Raw genomic sequence first — 14766 nt, forward strand, 5'->3', positions numbered from 1 at the left:
ACTTCTCAATATAAATGCTTTTCAGACTAATCAGTGAGAAATTAAAGGAGTTTAATATCCTTTCATTATATATTTAAATTTATAATACTTTCTGTTTTCTAAAAGAGTTGGTTTTTTTTCCAATGTAAATTGTTTTTATAATCTTTAGAAAATTTGAAATCATCTTCTGAGATACTTGGAAAGATCTTTATATATAAGGTATTATAAAACTAGGGTTGGGAATGTTTCCCGATGTCACCTCTTTTTGTTATATTTACTTGAAAGTTCCAGAACTAAAATTTAAGGTCCTTAAATGGAGAAGGGTCCTAAGTGTCTGAGTGATTTTAAACAGCTCACATTCATCCAACATTCCTTCTATTGATGTATCCCAGGCATGTCCCTCTGGTAAACCAGACTATAAAAATCTATACAATCAGTTAATCACTGAATAAACATTTATTGAGTGCCCAATACACGATAACTTTTGGGGATGTAAGAATGAATATGACATTATTCCTACCCTCCAGGAATGGATAATCTGGAGGGGGGATAAATATTAAATGGGAAAATAGACACCATGTATGAAAAGATTTATAGCAAAGGTAAAGCCACTAATTCAACCTGTGATAGTTGGGAGAAATTTTATAGATGAGGTGGCATTTAAACTAGATCATGAATAAGACCTTTCTAGATACAGTGAGAAGGCAGAGAATGGAAAGAGCCTTCTAAGCAAAGAGTACAGCAGCAGATACAGAATGTGATAAGAGTATAGGGTGTTCAGGAAATGTTAAATTCAGTGGTGTGGGAGCATCCAGTGAGGGAATAGCAGCAGTTGGATGTAAAGCTGTTTATTTTCAGATACTAAAGGGCCTTTGTACCAGACTCAGAAGTTTAGTTTTTATCCTGGCTAGTAGGATCCACTGGATGTCCTAAAATCAGACTGGACTTTGGAGAAGGTAACCCTGCTCATGTTATAGATACCTTAGAGGATAGATTAGAATAGACAGAGACTGATGTTAAGCCTAATCATGATTCCTATAGTCCAGACCAACACAGAAGGCCTAGAATAATCTGGTAAGAACAAAGAAAAGCTTTGTTAGATTCAAAAGCCTTAAAAATGTTAATAGCTTTTGACTTTATTAATCCATCCCAAGGAAATAAATCATAATATAGAAAAATGCTTTAGATATAAAAATGTCTTTTCATTATAGTACTACTTTATATACTTTATAATAGCTCCAAGTTAGAAGTCCAATAAGGGAATAGTTAAATTACCACTCATGTACCATAACCATAACATGATATTATGGAGATTATTGAAATTTACATAAGTAAGTTTTTATGTAAAAAGAAACACATTGTCAAATAAAAAAGTAGGATACCAAATTGTATGTACCTTAAGACCTCAGTTACGCATATTTTCCAACTTTTCTGCAATGAACATGTATTTTATAATCAGGAAATTTTGTTTTTTAAACATATTGTTTTAAAAGAAAAGACAGAAAATTTGGAGAGATATTGGTGGGAATGGAGTTCTGGTTGTCACTGGACTTAAGGAGACAGTATGAGACCATGTGTGTATTTAATAACTATTTACTGACCACTTGCTGTCTTCAGTTGGGATGAGTGAGAAGAAATACAGTCCCTGCCTGCCTTAAGTCTTTCTAGTAGGAAGCCCACAGGACTAACGGCTAACTAGAGTGCCATGGTGGTCAGTGTTAAAGGGATACGCAAAGCCTTATAAGAACAAAAGGATGAGGATGGCTGGTGGGGGAAAACAGAGAAGATGAGCCTCAAATCATGAGTAATAATAACTACAATAACCCTATAAGGAAGACATTATCAAATACCCCATTCATTTAACAAATATTACTTGAACATCTTCCATATAGCAGTGCTGTGCTCTTTCAAGGCTCTGGGATATAGCATTAATCAAACAGACAAAAATCTCTGCCCTCGTGGAGCCTTATATTCTAGTAGGAAAAACAAAAGAAAACTGAGGCTCAAAGACATCTTACAGTTGCTTGCCCATAAAAACAGACTGAAGCTGAACTGAAACCCACAGTAATCTAAATCCATCCATCAGATAGAAAAAAGGGAGCAGAGCATGCTGGGCAGAAAGAGCAGCCTGGTAAGAACATAGAGGCAAGGGAGAACATGGTGTGCTCAGAGAACAGGTGTGCTGAGTCCAAAGCAACAAGAGGCCTATGGGACCAAACTCTGTAGGGTCTTGATCGCTGTCTAAAGGACTTGACCTTGTTAAGTGGAAGAATTGGACATCACTGCCTAAGGATGGTATGATCAATCTAGTGTCTGCTTATGTTGGACAACTAGTGCTTCAATGTTGGACAACTCGCATGGACCTCTGTGACTTTTTTTTTTTTGAGATGGGGTCTTACTGCATTGCCCAGGCTGGTATCAAACTCCTGGGCGCAAGCAATATTCCTGCCATAGCCTTCTAAGTAGCTGGGATTACAGCCATATGCCACCAAGCTTGGCTTCCATGGCTTTTTTTTGTTGTTGTTAACAAGGGCAGCAATATATTTAAAGGTGCTCTATCCCTCCTGCTTTGCTCTCACATACATCAATGTCTGGTTGTGTTGGTACTTTTTAAGTCTTACCATGGAATTAGGAAAACATCTTTATTACAAAGGTACCTTTTGCTGATATATTCAAGGCATAGTGTGGTTTCAGAGTAGCAAATAAATCCACTGGAAAAGCTACCAAAAGTAAATGAGCAAGTTTTTTTCCCCCTCATATTTTGAGATAAGAGGTGATTTTCTTGAAAACCTGGTCCTGGAATATTCTGATTAGTCAGCTATTTTCAACATAATTTTTCTCTCTCAGTGAGCTATGGCAACATCCAGAATCTGGGTTTTGATGAAATGTTTTAGTGTTCATGAAATGGGAACTGGGTTTAGGAAAGTGACCCATTTTTTTGCCTTGTTTTTGCTTACATAACTTGGAAAGATTTTACACTTTGAGATTGTGAGATTTGAAGAATTCTATGTTCTTAGGTGATAGTTTTAACTGATCTCGGTACTTGGGGAAAGCTTTTAAGACTATTTACTAGAGAGCCAGAAGAATCCAGCAAGCTGCTGCCTATCACAGTGGCAGGCAAGGCTCTTTAGGAGGCAAAGCCAAGTGGACTTTCTGACCCTTCTACAGAGCCTCTGAGAGCTTCCTCTCAGGTTTTGCAATCTCAGGGGCAATGTCTAAGGGGCTGATGCCAGTGGATTCCTGCTGTCAGGGATAATAAAACCATTACAGTTAGCAGCTCGTGCAGAAGAACCCAAGTGGATCAGCTTAGTCTTAACAGTTCAGTTGGAGCATAATAAATGCAAACCTTGACTGATCGCAATCATTTCCTTTCCCACAATTTTCCCCTTTTGGCCACTGTCTTACAGTGATTCCAGATCAACCCTAGGCACTGCTCAAGCTATCATCTAATTCATGTACATAGTTCTTTGCATTTTCGCAGCATGCACCTCCATTACAGCAGTTCCAACTCACTGCCACCTTCTTTGCCTCTGTTTCCCAAGTCCTCATGTTCTGTGCTTATTCATCCCACATTGCCCCCTCTACCCCATTCTCCGGAGAATGGCAAGACTGTCGTTTTGAAGAAATGGAGGCATCAAGTTGAATAACTTACCAGTAGACACCTAAGCTGGAGCTGGGACCCAGGTCTTCTACTTCCAGCATGGTGCTCTGTCCGTTGAACCTGATTGCCTCTTGACGATTCAGTTTCTCCAGTTTTTGTTGTGGTTTTATTTTATTTAGTTTTTGAAAGTAAAACTTCACCTCATTATGATAGTTTTACAGCATTGAAATTTTTCTGTTCAATACGTTTCTCAAAATCATTTCAATATTTTAATCTCCCATTTTTGTTATGATCAGTTCACATCTGCTCTTTATCTAACCTTTTTAATTTTGTCCATGACCATCCTACATTGCAGGCTTCTCAACCAGATGAGTTGACCATTGAGGAACATGAGGTGTTAGAAGTGATTGAAGATGGAGATATGGAAGACTGGGTAAAGGTAGATTCCTTTGCTCATATCACCCCTTCTTGTGACATTTTTAGGAGTTTGTTTTGGTTCTTGTTATGCCCTATCCAAATTGTGTGTGCAAACTTGTTTTGTCACATGTCTTTTACCCAGGCTCGAAATAAAGTCGGCCAAGTGGGTTACGTGCCAGAAAAGTACCTACAGTTTCCCACGTCGAACAGCCTGCTGAGCATGCTGCAGTCCCTGGCTGCTCTGGACAGTCGGTCCCACACATCCAGCAATTCCACGGAAGCAGAACTCGTTTCAGGCAGCCTCAACGGAGATGCCAGTGGTAAAGACTGAAACAAGGCACTCTTTATTTGGTCACATTTGACCTAAACTGTATTGCCCTGGAGCAAGCCTTCAGTAGGTTAAAAAGCACAACTTTATTGCTATCCTATAATATGTTTTCCTTTATTTGGTCACATTTGTCCTGTACAGTAGAACCTAAAGTTGATCTTCAGTGAGTAAAAAAAAGAAATTACAACTTTACTCCTATTCTATGTGATGCTCTTTTAGTTGTCACTGAGCAAAAGGGTGGTTGGGGAGCAGCCTGGCTGCCAGCGTTCTCACCAGGTTTGTCTCTCTCTTGCTCCCCAGTCTGTTTTGTGAAAGCACTTTATGATTATGAGGGCCAGACAGATGATGAGTTATCTTTTCCTGAGGGAGCGATCATCCGTATCTTGAACAAAGAAAACCAAGATGATGATGGCTTCTGGGAAGGGGAATTCAGTGGGCGGATTGGAGTTTTCCCATCGGTGCTAGTGGAAGAACTTTCAGCCTCAGAAAATGGCGACACTCCATGGATGAAGGAGATTCAGGTACCTGAGAGGGGAGGAAGCTGAATTAAAATATGTTTAAAGAAAATTACTCCCAGGGGTCTGTTGAGCCAAACAGAAGTGGGCTGTAGTCTCTGCCTCACCCTCACCACTCCAGCCCTCAGTGTGTCTGCAAAACTGAATTTGAGAAACCAGAGACTTGTCAGGCCCTTGTGGAATATGGTCATATTACACCTCCCTTCTCCCATATTCTATTCTCTGAATCGGTTAACCAAAATGCTAAGTTGTACGCAACATACCAAAGTTTGGTTTGGTGGAGAGAAGGAAACAGACCAGAGAGGGAATGTTAGTTTATGTAGTAAAACTCTTGGCTATTTCTCTCCCTCACTACCAGAGCCTCCCTGCCTAGCTCAGATCCTGCCAGTACATTTCAGAGAATTAACCAGCTGCTAGATCCCCCATTCCACTCTCAGATGGCCTTGGACTTAGCTCGTCATAGGGAAACTTGCGGTCACAGTTTGGTTTGTCCTGTCTGCGTTTCCCTCAGCAGGCCTGGCAGGTGGAAGAATAAAAAACGTGGTTGCCGATCTCGTTTGCATGGTGACTGTGACCACTGAGCCTGACATGTACAAAGCCTGGGGAAGTCAGAAACTCAGCCAGTTATTTTATCTTCACCAAAAAATATACGACCTGTCCCCTTTTTCGTTCTTCACTGAGTTTACTAATTGACTAATTTGGTATGTTTTCAGTAGAACCTTAGAGAATGGTCTGACTTGATAACTGTTTAAAATAAACTAAAATCAGTAATACGATGAGATCTGTGAAAGTAAAAAGTTTAGTGCAACACAAAATTGGGGTTTAGGGTGGTTATTTTAGGCTCCTTTGCTTCCAATGAGGCTGACAAGGTTTAATAGTCTTAACTTAGCTCCAGAGAAAGGACCATGTGCCGAGCAGTCAGAGAAGCAGCCAGGCTCTCTCCTGCCTGAGGAGGTGGGCGCCTGGTAACCTCCTTCCCTTTGCTGCAGATCTCTCCCTCCCCCAAGCCGCATGCCTCCCTGCCTCCACTGCCGCTGTACGACCAGCCTCCCAGCAGCCCCTACCCCAGCCCAGATAAGAGGAGCTCCCAGTACTTTCCCCGGTCTCCTTCAGCAAATGGTAAGGGTTCTCCTGGGCATGGGTCTATATGCATTTTCACTTCAGAAATCCACATATTCGCCTGAAGGGCAAACAGATCTGCATTAGCATTTTCATTTCTCAACAACTCAAATAAAGTGAACTGCTTTGGTTTTCTCCCTTAGAAAACAGCCTTCACGCTGAATCTCCGGGATTCTCACAGGCATCCAGGCACACTCCTGAGACCTCGTATGGCAAACTGCGACCTGTAAGTCTCCTCTCTGCAGGATTCCGGAATGCATACTTCTTCCAGATACACACTTAGAAATGGTTCCCCGTGGCCCATGTGTTGTTGCTGATTCTGCCAAGCAAGGGGGAAATGGGTTTGAGAAGGTAAAAAGAGCTATTGAAAAGGAAGCGATAAAAACCAACTCATGGCCGGGCGCGGTGGCTCACGCCTGTAATCCTAACACTCTGGGAGGCCGAGGCGGGTGGATTGCTCGAGGTCAGGAGTTCGAGACCAGCCTGAGCGAGACCCCGTCTCTACTAAAAATAGAAATAAAAATTATCTGGACAGCTAAAAATATATATAGAAAAAATTAGCCGGGCATGGTGGCGCATGCCTGTAGTCCCAGCTACTCGGGAGGCTGAGGCAGTAGGATTGCTGAAGCCCAGGAGTGTGAGGTTGCTGTGAGCTAGGCTGACGCCACGCCACTCACTCTAGCCCGGGCAACAAAGTGAGACTCTGTCTCAAAAAAACAACAAAAAAAAACCCAACTCATCTTAGAACGTTTAGTCTACACTGGAACTTTTTTCACTGAGCCATGGTGAGATCGCAAGATGATAACTATGAAAGTGTATTTAAATTATAACAAGCTTTGTGAGCATTAAAGTGGTCTCATTATGAAAAAGAAGCACTATTTTCTCAGCAAGCACTTATTAACAACCTCTTTTCCAAGCCAGTATTTGCCTCCTTGAGGAACACTGAGATGAAATCATAAGATACGCATCATGGCCTCAAAGAGCTTCTATTCTCAGGGTGAATATATTCTTGCAAATAATTGCCTCCACTCTCCCTCACTTCACTGACATCTCAGTTCTGCCCCTCACTGCACTCCAAGGTCGTAACTGTCACCTTGGTAATCCAGCACATAATCTGCAATTTTATTTTCCTTGAACTTTATCAGCTTTTGATACCATTAGTTGAACGACTGGCTTCCTTTGGCTTCATCTATTCAGCTGATGTGTGTTGAGTGTCTTGTTAAGGACTTGGGTCTTTATCCTAAATGTGATAGAAAGCCATTGTAAGGTGGTAAGCAGGACAGTGTTGTGGCAAGTTTTGCATTTTAAGACATTGCTATGGCAGCCGAGTAGAGAATGAATGGAAGGTGTCAGAATGGACATGGGGAGCCCTTACAAGGCTGGAGCAGTGTCCTAGAAAGAGGTGTTGGTGGCATGGCCTTGCGGGTGAGGGTGGGAACGGAGTGAAGCGGACGGATGTGCATGCTGCACTGCGCTTTCCTGGTTTGCTCCTGACTCGCGGGCCCTACCTGTCCATGCCACAGGCTTCTCTGCCTCTACTCATCTCTGCTGACACTTGTCATGGTTCTGTCCCTGGGCTGCTTCTCCTAAAGTCATTGAAAGCACTCTTCCCAAGTGATCTAATCTATTCTCACAGCTGTGATACCCACTCATATACCCGCAACTCCCAGATTTCTAACTACCCATCCCATCTCTTCCCTGAGTTTCAGACTTGTGGAGCGTCTCAACTTATATGTCCCAAACCCCCAGAACTCAGCAAAAATGAGTTAATTATCTTCCCTTCCAGACATTCTCCATCTCCCATATCACCTGTCTTGGTGAATGGAACCCTCATCCTACAGGTGTTCTGGCATCCGTCTTGATACCTCCCTGGCCCTGCCTTCCACAGTCATCACCAGGTCCTGCCAGGTTGACCTCGGAAACAGCTCTCAAATCTTTCCACCTCTCTACTACCCCATTGCCGGCACCCTAGTTAAGGCCAACGTAACTCTCATCTAGTGGACTCCAAGTCTCCTAAGTTGTCTTCTTACTTGAACTCTTGCCCACCTCTGATCTTTTCTCCAAACTGTTACCTGAGTTGTCATTTCACAGATCTAATACTGCTTAACATCCACCAAAAACTGCTCTTTGCCTACAGAATAAGGCACAGATTTCTTAGCATGGCTTAACAAGGCCCTTCATGACTTAATCTCAGCCTGCCTCTCTAGCCTGGGCTCTTGCAGCTCTCCTCCTAAGACAAGCTGAAATGATTTCAGTTTTCTAAACATTGCTCCCTCTTGCTTCCAACTCCAGGCCTTTGCTTTGGAGAAGGATTTTGGGACTACAGTGACTCTTGTGCCCCTGTGACTCTTGTGCTTTCAGCCTAGGCAAGAACCTGATTTGTAGGTTTGACATTTCATTGAGAAGAATAACTGCTTCCCTGTGTGGGAAATAGTAAAGATTAGGTTGAAAGCCTGTGCTCGGAGCATTTCTGAGACTCCTAGGGTACCCGCGTCCTTGGACAGATGAGTAATTGGGTTTGGGGGTGCTTCAGACACTGCGCCAGGAAGCTGACTGACCATCCATGTGGTTGTTTCCTGCTCAGGTCCGGGCAGCTCCCCCTCCACCCACGCAGAACCACCGAAGGCCAGCAGAAAAGATCGAGGACGTGGAAATCACACTTGTGTGATGATGGGTTTGCCCACCCGTTACTGCTACAATCAAGGCCAGGCTGGGGAGTTTGGCCAGTCTTGCGTTAGGCACCTTTGCATGATGATGACTCTTGAACAGAGCAAAAACAAGGAGGATTACATGTGACTGGGTGGCCTGGTGGACTCCTCCCACATTTTGAATATTTTGTGCCTTTTTTTGTTGTCATTTTCTATGTCATCTCTCTTACCATAGCACAAATCCTAGTGGACCCTGGGCAGAGAGAGTGGGGCAGCCCTCATGCCTAACAGTGGTCCGTTTTTATATGAGACTCAAGACCAGGCCTCGTTCCAGGACACAGTCACAGAATTACCGATCGAGTGCACTTGTACAGTATATTACTGTGGCCACAGGATGTGGCAAAGATTCGCATCTTTCTTCAAGTGGCTTTTGCTCATCTGATTAAGTATTAATCAGATCATGTTGGCTATCTAAGGAAACAGAAGGAGGGATTTCAGGAGAGGCTGGCTCCTCCCCAAGGTTAGTCCCCAGACCGAGAAAGTGAAAAAAGTGGACTGCCCTGAGTTTAGCACCAGTTGCATTAACGCACATCTCTTCCACAACTAACACATTTAAAATGATAACAGTGTCCTTTGTATTAATACCGATACCATTCATTTAGAATTAGTGGAGCTAATATGGAGGGGCTGAACCAGTAGCCACATCTTGTCCATCACATAGACTAATAGAAGGGAGGCTACGGCTAAAGCAGAAATGGAGCTTCCAGATCTGAAACAAGCCGATTTAATGTTCTTTTTGTATTTGGGTATTTTTCATCTTAATTTTTACAGCATATACTCTTCTTACCAGTATCCTTAGAATTTGAACGTCTAGATAAATCGAGGACACATACCTGCATTGTTGAGCTTCTCTATGGGGAGGCCTGTAGCATTATTTTATTCTCAAGCCAGTGCACCGGTCCAGTCCAGCTGTCACCCATGGAAAATGCAGCTTCCAGGTCCCAGTGCCCTGACATTTTCTTGGGAGGAAGAACCTGTGGGCTCCTGGAGGAAACCAGCTTCCTGTGAGAAAAGACTGACAGATTGCACACCCTGCACAAATGCAGATGGACAAGAAAAAGACTTCGTGTGTCTTCGTGTGTCATGGGGAGAGCCAGGAGTGGCGTTCTCTGTGGACCAGCAAGCCGCAGCAGCAGGTGCCCAGAGTAGGACTCTGTCCGCTCCTTTGGAAGGTAGGGGTGCAATACCTAAGGACTAAGGGATGTGTGCCAGTTGCTTTTTTTACTTTTGTTAAGAAATCAGATTTGCAGAATTTAATCCAAAAGTTGTCTTATGCTTTGAAAACTCCATCCCTCCTAAGAATCTTTAAAAACTTGAAATGCTCGCCAAATGTCCCCATGGGATTTTTTTGACCAAAAGTAAGGTCATAGCTGAAGAAATTTTCAGTTAGTCATTTGATCACTTCGGTGACAATACCCATTGATGAATCTTCTCTGTGATTTGGGGTTTTTTTTGTTTTTGTTTTTTGCATTTCTTAACCTGTTGATCTATTTGAGGTCTTTTTGTGTTTATCAAACTTATTCTTAAGTTTAAAAAAGAAATGTAAAGGGTGGTTTTTTTTTAAGATTTTAAAATTTTCTGACATACTAAAAATCTTCAACGTGCTTATAAATAGAGCAGTTCTTACCACCCGGTCTTGTATTTTCTCTTTAGCTAGCCAAATTGTCCTTGAATTTGGGTTTTCCACCACCTCAGAGGGTTATTTGAAGTCTTTTGTTATATTTTAAAATATTTTTTGGAAGAGCTGCTAATTTTATTTTAAAAAACAAAGTTGTAAAAATATGCCTCCTTTTTAAAAAATAACCCCTCCCTCCAGGACATGTAACCCAGCATCACAATGCACAGGGCAGGGCTCAGGGGGAGCCTCTGTGCAGATGTGCTTTCTTTACAGTGGCTGTAAAAAGTTTGTATTTATTATGTATAAAATGTTGAATAATAAAACAACAGAATTAAATTTTCTGAGTTTCCCTATAGAAAGATTTGGGTAAACAGACTTTTCCAAAAAGACCATGCTTCTTACAGATATTCCTGGGCCCTCCTGTAGACCACTTAACAGACAGAGAGGAGGAAGTCAGTTAATCCATCCGTGGGACACACAGTCCCTGAAGCCACCACCTGCCAGGTACTAGAGGTGGAAATAAATAAGTTATGGTCTTTACTTTGCCTCTCTCCTTTCCTGAACCTCCACCGTGAGGAGTAATAAGTCGTGTGAAAGGAGATTTTATTGGTAGACAGAGGACTCCTGTTTAAAGGCTGAGTCCCTCTGGCTTCCAGCCAGCCACCCTGAGGACCAGGGCTTGGCCTGTTTGGGGAGGGGCCCTGCAAGCTCTCCTTTCCTAGCACTGGGGACATGCAGTGTGTATTCTTACAGGATATCTCTTTCCTGCATAAAACTCATAATTGTACACATTGCTTGGTTACATAAATGTGTTCTCATATAAATATTGGGTAAATTCCTAAAGGGGAATCAAAAAGGTGTGTATATTTAATTTTGTTGGATTTTGTCAAACTGGCCTTCAAAAGGATTATATCCGTGTCTGCTCCCACCAACAGCATATGAAACATCATGGACTTGGGAGTCAGAAGGTCTGAGTTAAAATCCGGCTGCACCACTTGATAGCCATGGGGACTGGGCCTCAGTGTCCTCGTCAGAGCTGAGAATAATGCTGTGGATCCACACATACAGTGTGTGGCACAGGACGGTCACCACAAACACTCCTCGCATGCCCTCTCCCACCTCCTCGTGGTGTGCTCACCCTCACAGCCGGGGTCCCCGACGGCCTCCCAGGCACCCGGTAACACAGGGTTATGTGGCCCACAGGAAGGAGTGTGTGTGAAGTGCTTCACATACATGTGGGACATGAAATATCATTTCCAACTTCTGCCTTCCCTGCCAGGAAAAGCTGCTCACATTCGAGTGTGCTCTTGGCACTGGAGGCCGTCTGGGACCAAATGCCTCACCCCAGTGTCATAGCTAAATTTTGGCATCCTTCATCACAGGAACTGACGCGATGCAGTCAGGCCACAGATTCACAGCCTACATCCCTTCCTCTGACCCCAGCACCCTCGCCCACAAGCAGGTGGGAGCACGTCATCTGGCCTTAGCCCTGCCACTGCTTGAGGGGTGAGCTTTGCCTCTGAGCTGCCACACCCCCAACTTTACAAGGATGGAAGGAGGAGATTTCCAAGGGCTCGCCCTGCTTTTATGTTCTGGATCAGTTCCGTTTCTAGTTGCCGAGTGAGAGGTTATCGTATTTGAGAACAGACTTACTAATACATAAACTTCTTCAGATGGCCAGGAATTGAAAACTCAAGCCACTGGACTCTCCCCCTGGGACACTGGGACAAAACAAACCTCCATCTTCTCGGTTGCAGTTACCTCGCAGGCCGCGCTGTTCACTGACTGCCCGAGGAGCCCAACCGCAGCTTCCGGCTTTAGGGCCAGTTACTGCCCAGCCCTCTCCTAGTGGCCTTCAGACAAAATCTGGCTGCTCGAATCTTTACATTTATTCTTTTCATTATGAAGTTGTTTTTCATGACAAAAATACAACCAAATGACAGAAATTTTAGGTTGGCAGGGGGAGAATCGTAATCTGTCCTGAAATCCTACAGTTAAGTTTCCTCCTTGACTCCTCCTGTGTTTGCTTTGTTACTGCTTGATCTGCCAAGACCCAAAGGAATGCCAAAGAGCATCTTGTTCCTGGATTATTTTTCTCTCGATCCCAGTGGCCAAAAAAATACACTTCTGCCATGTCTGCTTCTTAGAGCTCTGGTCTGGGAATATTTTCCTAGAATGTTTTATCCTGAGACATAACAAATGAATCCATGAACAGGGTTCACGCCCCTTCCACACTGTGTACTGAACACGCCCTACGCCCTCCTCCGCTTGCTCTGGTGACGGGCAGGGAGGGGCAGGGTCAAAACTTTTCTTCAGGTCCCTGTGCCACTGCAGATTAGCTGTGACTTTAGGCCCATCCCTTCACCCTTCTGGGCCTTACTTTCTCATCCGTAAAGTGGGAAGGAGAAGATAATACAAACTTCCTAAGATTCAGGGAAGATCAAATACGATAATGTGCAGGTAAGCTGAAAATATTTTTGACGAGTGGATGTACATCAGAGCATGAAAACAGCCTGTGCCCACACAAGGTATGTCTGAATCTCACTGATGGGGTCTGGTAGTATCAGAATTTCTCCACAGACCACCTCTGTTCATTTGCTCTTTGTCCCTTCAGCAAACATACTGCCCTAGGCCATGTTCCAGTCCCTGGGGCCCTGCTCTGTTGCCCAGGGGCTCACATCTGGCCAGGGAGACTCGGGAACAGCAGGAGATGACCAAGGGGCAGTAGGGGCCCAGAACAGGGGCTTCTGTCACTTCTCCTTCCCTAGGCGTTCAAGGCTCACCAAGGCCTGAGACTGCAGGACACGCAGAGGCGGCAGTACTCACGCCTACACAACAGCTCTGGGAAAGAGCTGTGTCACCTTTAGGGAGGCCCAGGGCCTTGGGACAGGAACAATCTCATAGATGGGGACATGAGAGCCTAAGTCGCTGTGACTTGCCCACGATCTCTCAGGAAGACAGAACTGAAGCAAATCTAGACCAGGGCCTCCAGAAGACCAGGCCAGCCCCTCTGCAGAACTTGAATCCAGTTTTTAGAAAAGAGACAATCAGTGTTCCGATTCCAGCTCTGCTGGGGGACCTTGGGTGAGCTCCTGCCCCCTCTCTGGGCCTTAGTTGCTTTGCATAGCAAGAGTGCAGGCCCTTCCAGTTTTGACCTGGGGACTCAAATTCAGGCAGGCAGCCCCTGAGCGCCTAAGCACTGAGACTGAAAGCCCCGAGGGGCTGCTAGCACTAGGGGTCTATGCCCGCCCCTCTGCTGGAAGAAAGGTCCAGCCTTCCCAGCTGGCCTCCCCCAGGCCTCTGCTCAGCCTGTGCTAGCGCCCTTTTCTCCTGCCAGCCTCAGTCCCTGGGACGCCTCCGCCTGTCTCTGGCCTTCCAGATTTGCTCCTCCTCCGAGCAAGTTAAGGTGAACATGTGCTCCCTGAGGTGCGGTGGCTCCACCCCCGCAGTGACAAGCATATGCGGTAAGAGCTGCCCCCATGAAGTAATAGGGAAGGCTTCAGGGGAATGCAAGGGTCACTGTCCCAGGGATAGAGTCAAGTCACTTCCTGAGCCCCTCTCTGGGTCACCCAAGCAGGCTTGACTGCAGTCCTGTGAGGTGGGAGAGGAACACTGAGGTACTTGCCCCCAACGGTGCAGCTGGTAACTGCAGGATTCGAGTTTCTGTCACTGCAAGGGGACCTGACCCTCCAGGCGCAGCCCCAGGACCGAGAGAGACGGTGCGGGGAAGGAGTGAGGTCACACACAAAGCCAGGATCACACCAGGCAGGGGGCGTACGCCTGGGGGAGCCCTGCCCAACTGGGAGCCTGAATTCTCTGACATTTTGTTTAAAAAAAAAAGAATGTGTGTGATGCAGTCACAATCCAGCTGCGTCACTAGTTGCTGAGCCTCTCTGAGGCTCCATTTTCTCACGTGGAAAACAGACCCTATGTCCACCGCAGAGTGGCTGGGAGGACAAATAAGATGCTGCCTACAAGGCACAGGGCGGGCCCGACACACCTAAGCGCTCAGTAGCGGTGGCGGCGGGAGCGCCTCGGCCGAGACTGGGCGGCGGGCGACCCCTGGTGGCCACTGGCAGCCAGGGCATGCGGGCTGGGGCAGGGCTGAGACGTCTCAGATTTGAAGAGTGGTTGAACCCTAGAATCTTAGACGGTGAGACTTGTGGAGACCTTGAATAGGAGAATTTAACCACTTAATAAACATTCCCTGAGGCTTTCTCTGTGCAAGGCCTGATCCCAGGGGACACTCTGTTCCCATGTGGCTTCTTCCAAGAGCCCCCGGGTTAAAATGGAGGGAGGCAGGTACCAGCAGGGGTGTGCAGGGACGGAGGGGGCCTCCACCCAGCCCAGCAGACGAGGGAAGGGCTCGCAGTGTGTGGGGGGGGGGGCGGGGGGGGTCCTGAAAGAAAAGTTTGAGTTGGGTGCTCGGGGGAAAGAACATTCCGGGCAGAAAAGCGTGGGTAAGACATTCAGAACAGCGA

General features: G+C 45.3%; 1 protein-coding gene across 1 annotated transcript in view; it reads left to right on the forward strand.

Annotated features, from left to right (window-relative positions):
- The window catches only part of FCHSD2 (FCH and double SH3 domains 2), a 251191-nt gene extending 240568 nt beyond the window's left edge, over positions 1–10623 (forward strand). Inside the window, exons 15-20 of the mRNA XM_045555521.1 lie at positions 3936–4019; positions 4140–4317; positions 4626–4846; positions 5830–5959; positions 6103–6185; positions 8544–10623. Coding sequence (XP_045411477.1) covers positions 3936–4019; positions 4140–4317; positions 4626–4846; positions 5830–5959; positions 6103–6185; positions 8544–8627 — 780 coding nt within the window. The 3' untranslated portion in view covers positions 8628–10623. The remainder of the gene's footprint in view (positions 1–3935; positions 4020–4139; positions 4318–4625; positions 4847–5829; positions 5960–6102; positions 6186–8543) is intronic.
- Positions 10624–14766: the final 4143 nt, after the last annotated feature.

This window comes from Lemur catta, chromosome 7 (assembly GCF_020740605.2).
Source record: "Lemur catta isolate mLemCat1 chromosome 7, mLemCat1.pri, whole genome shotgun sequence".
NCBI lineage: Eukaryota > Metazoa > Chordata > Mammalia > Primates > Lemuridae > Lemur > Lemur catta.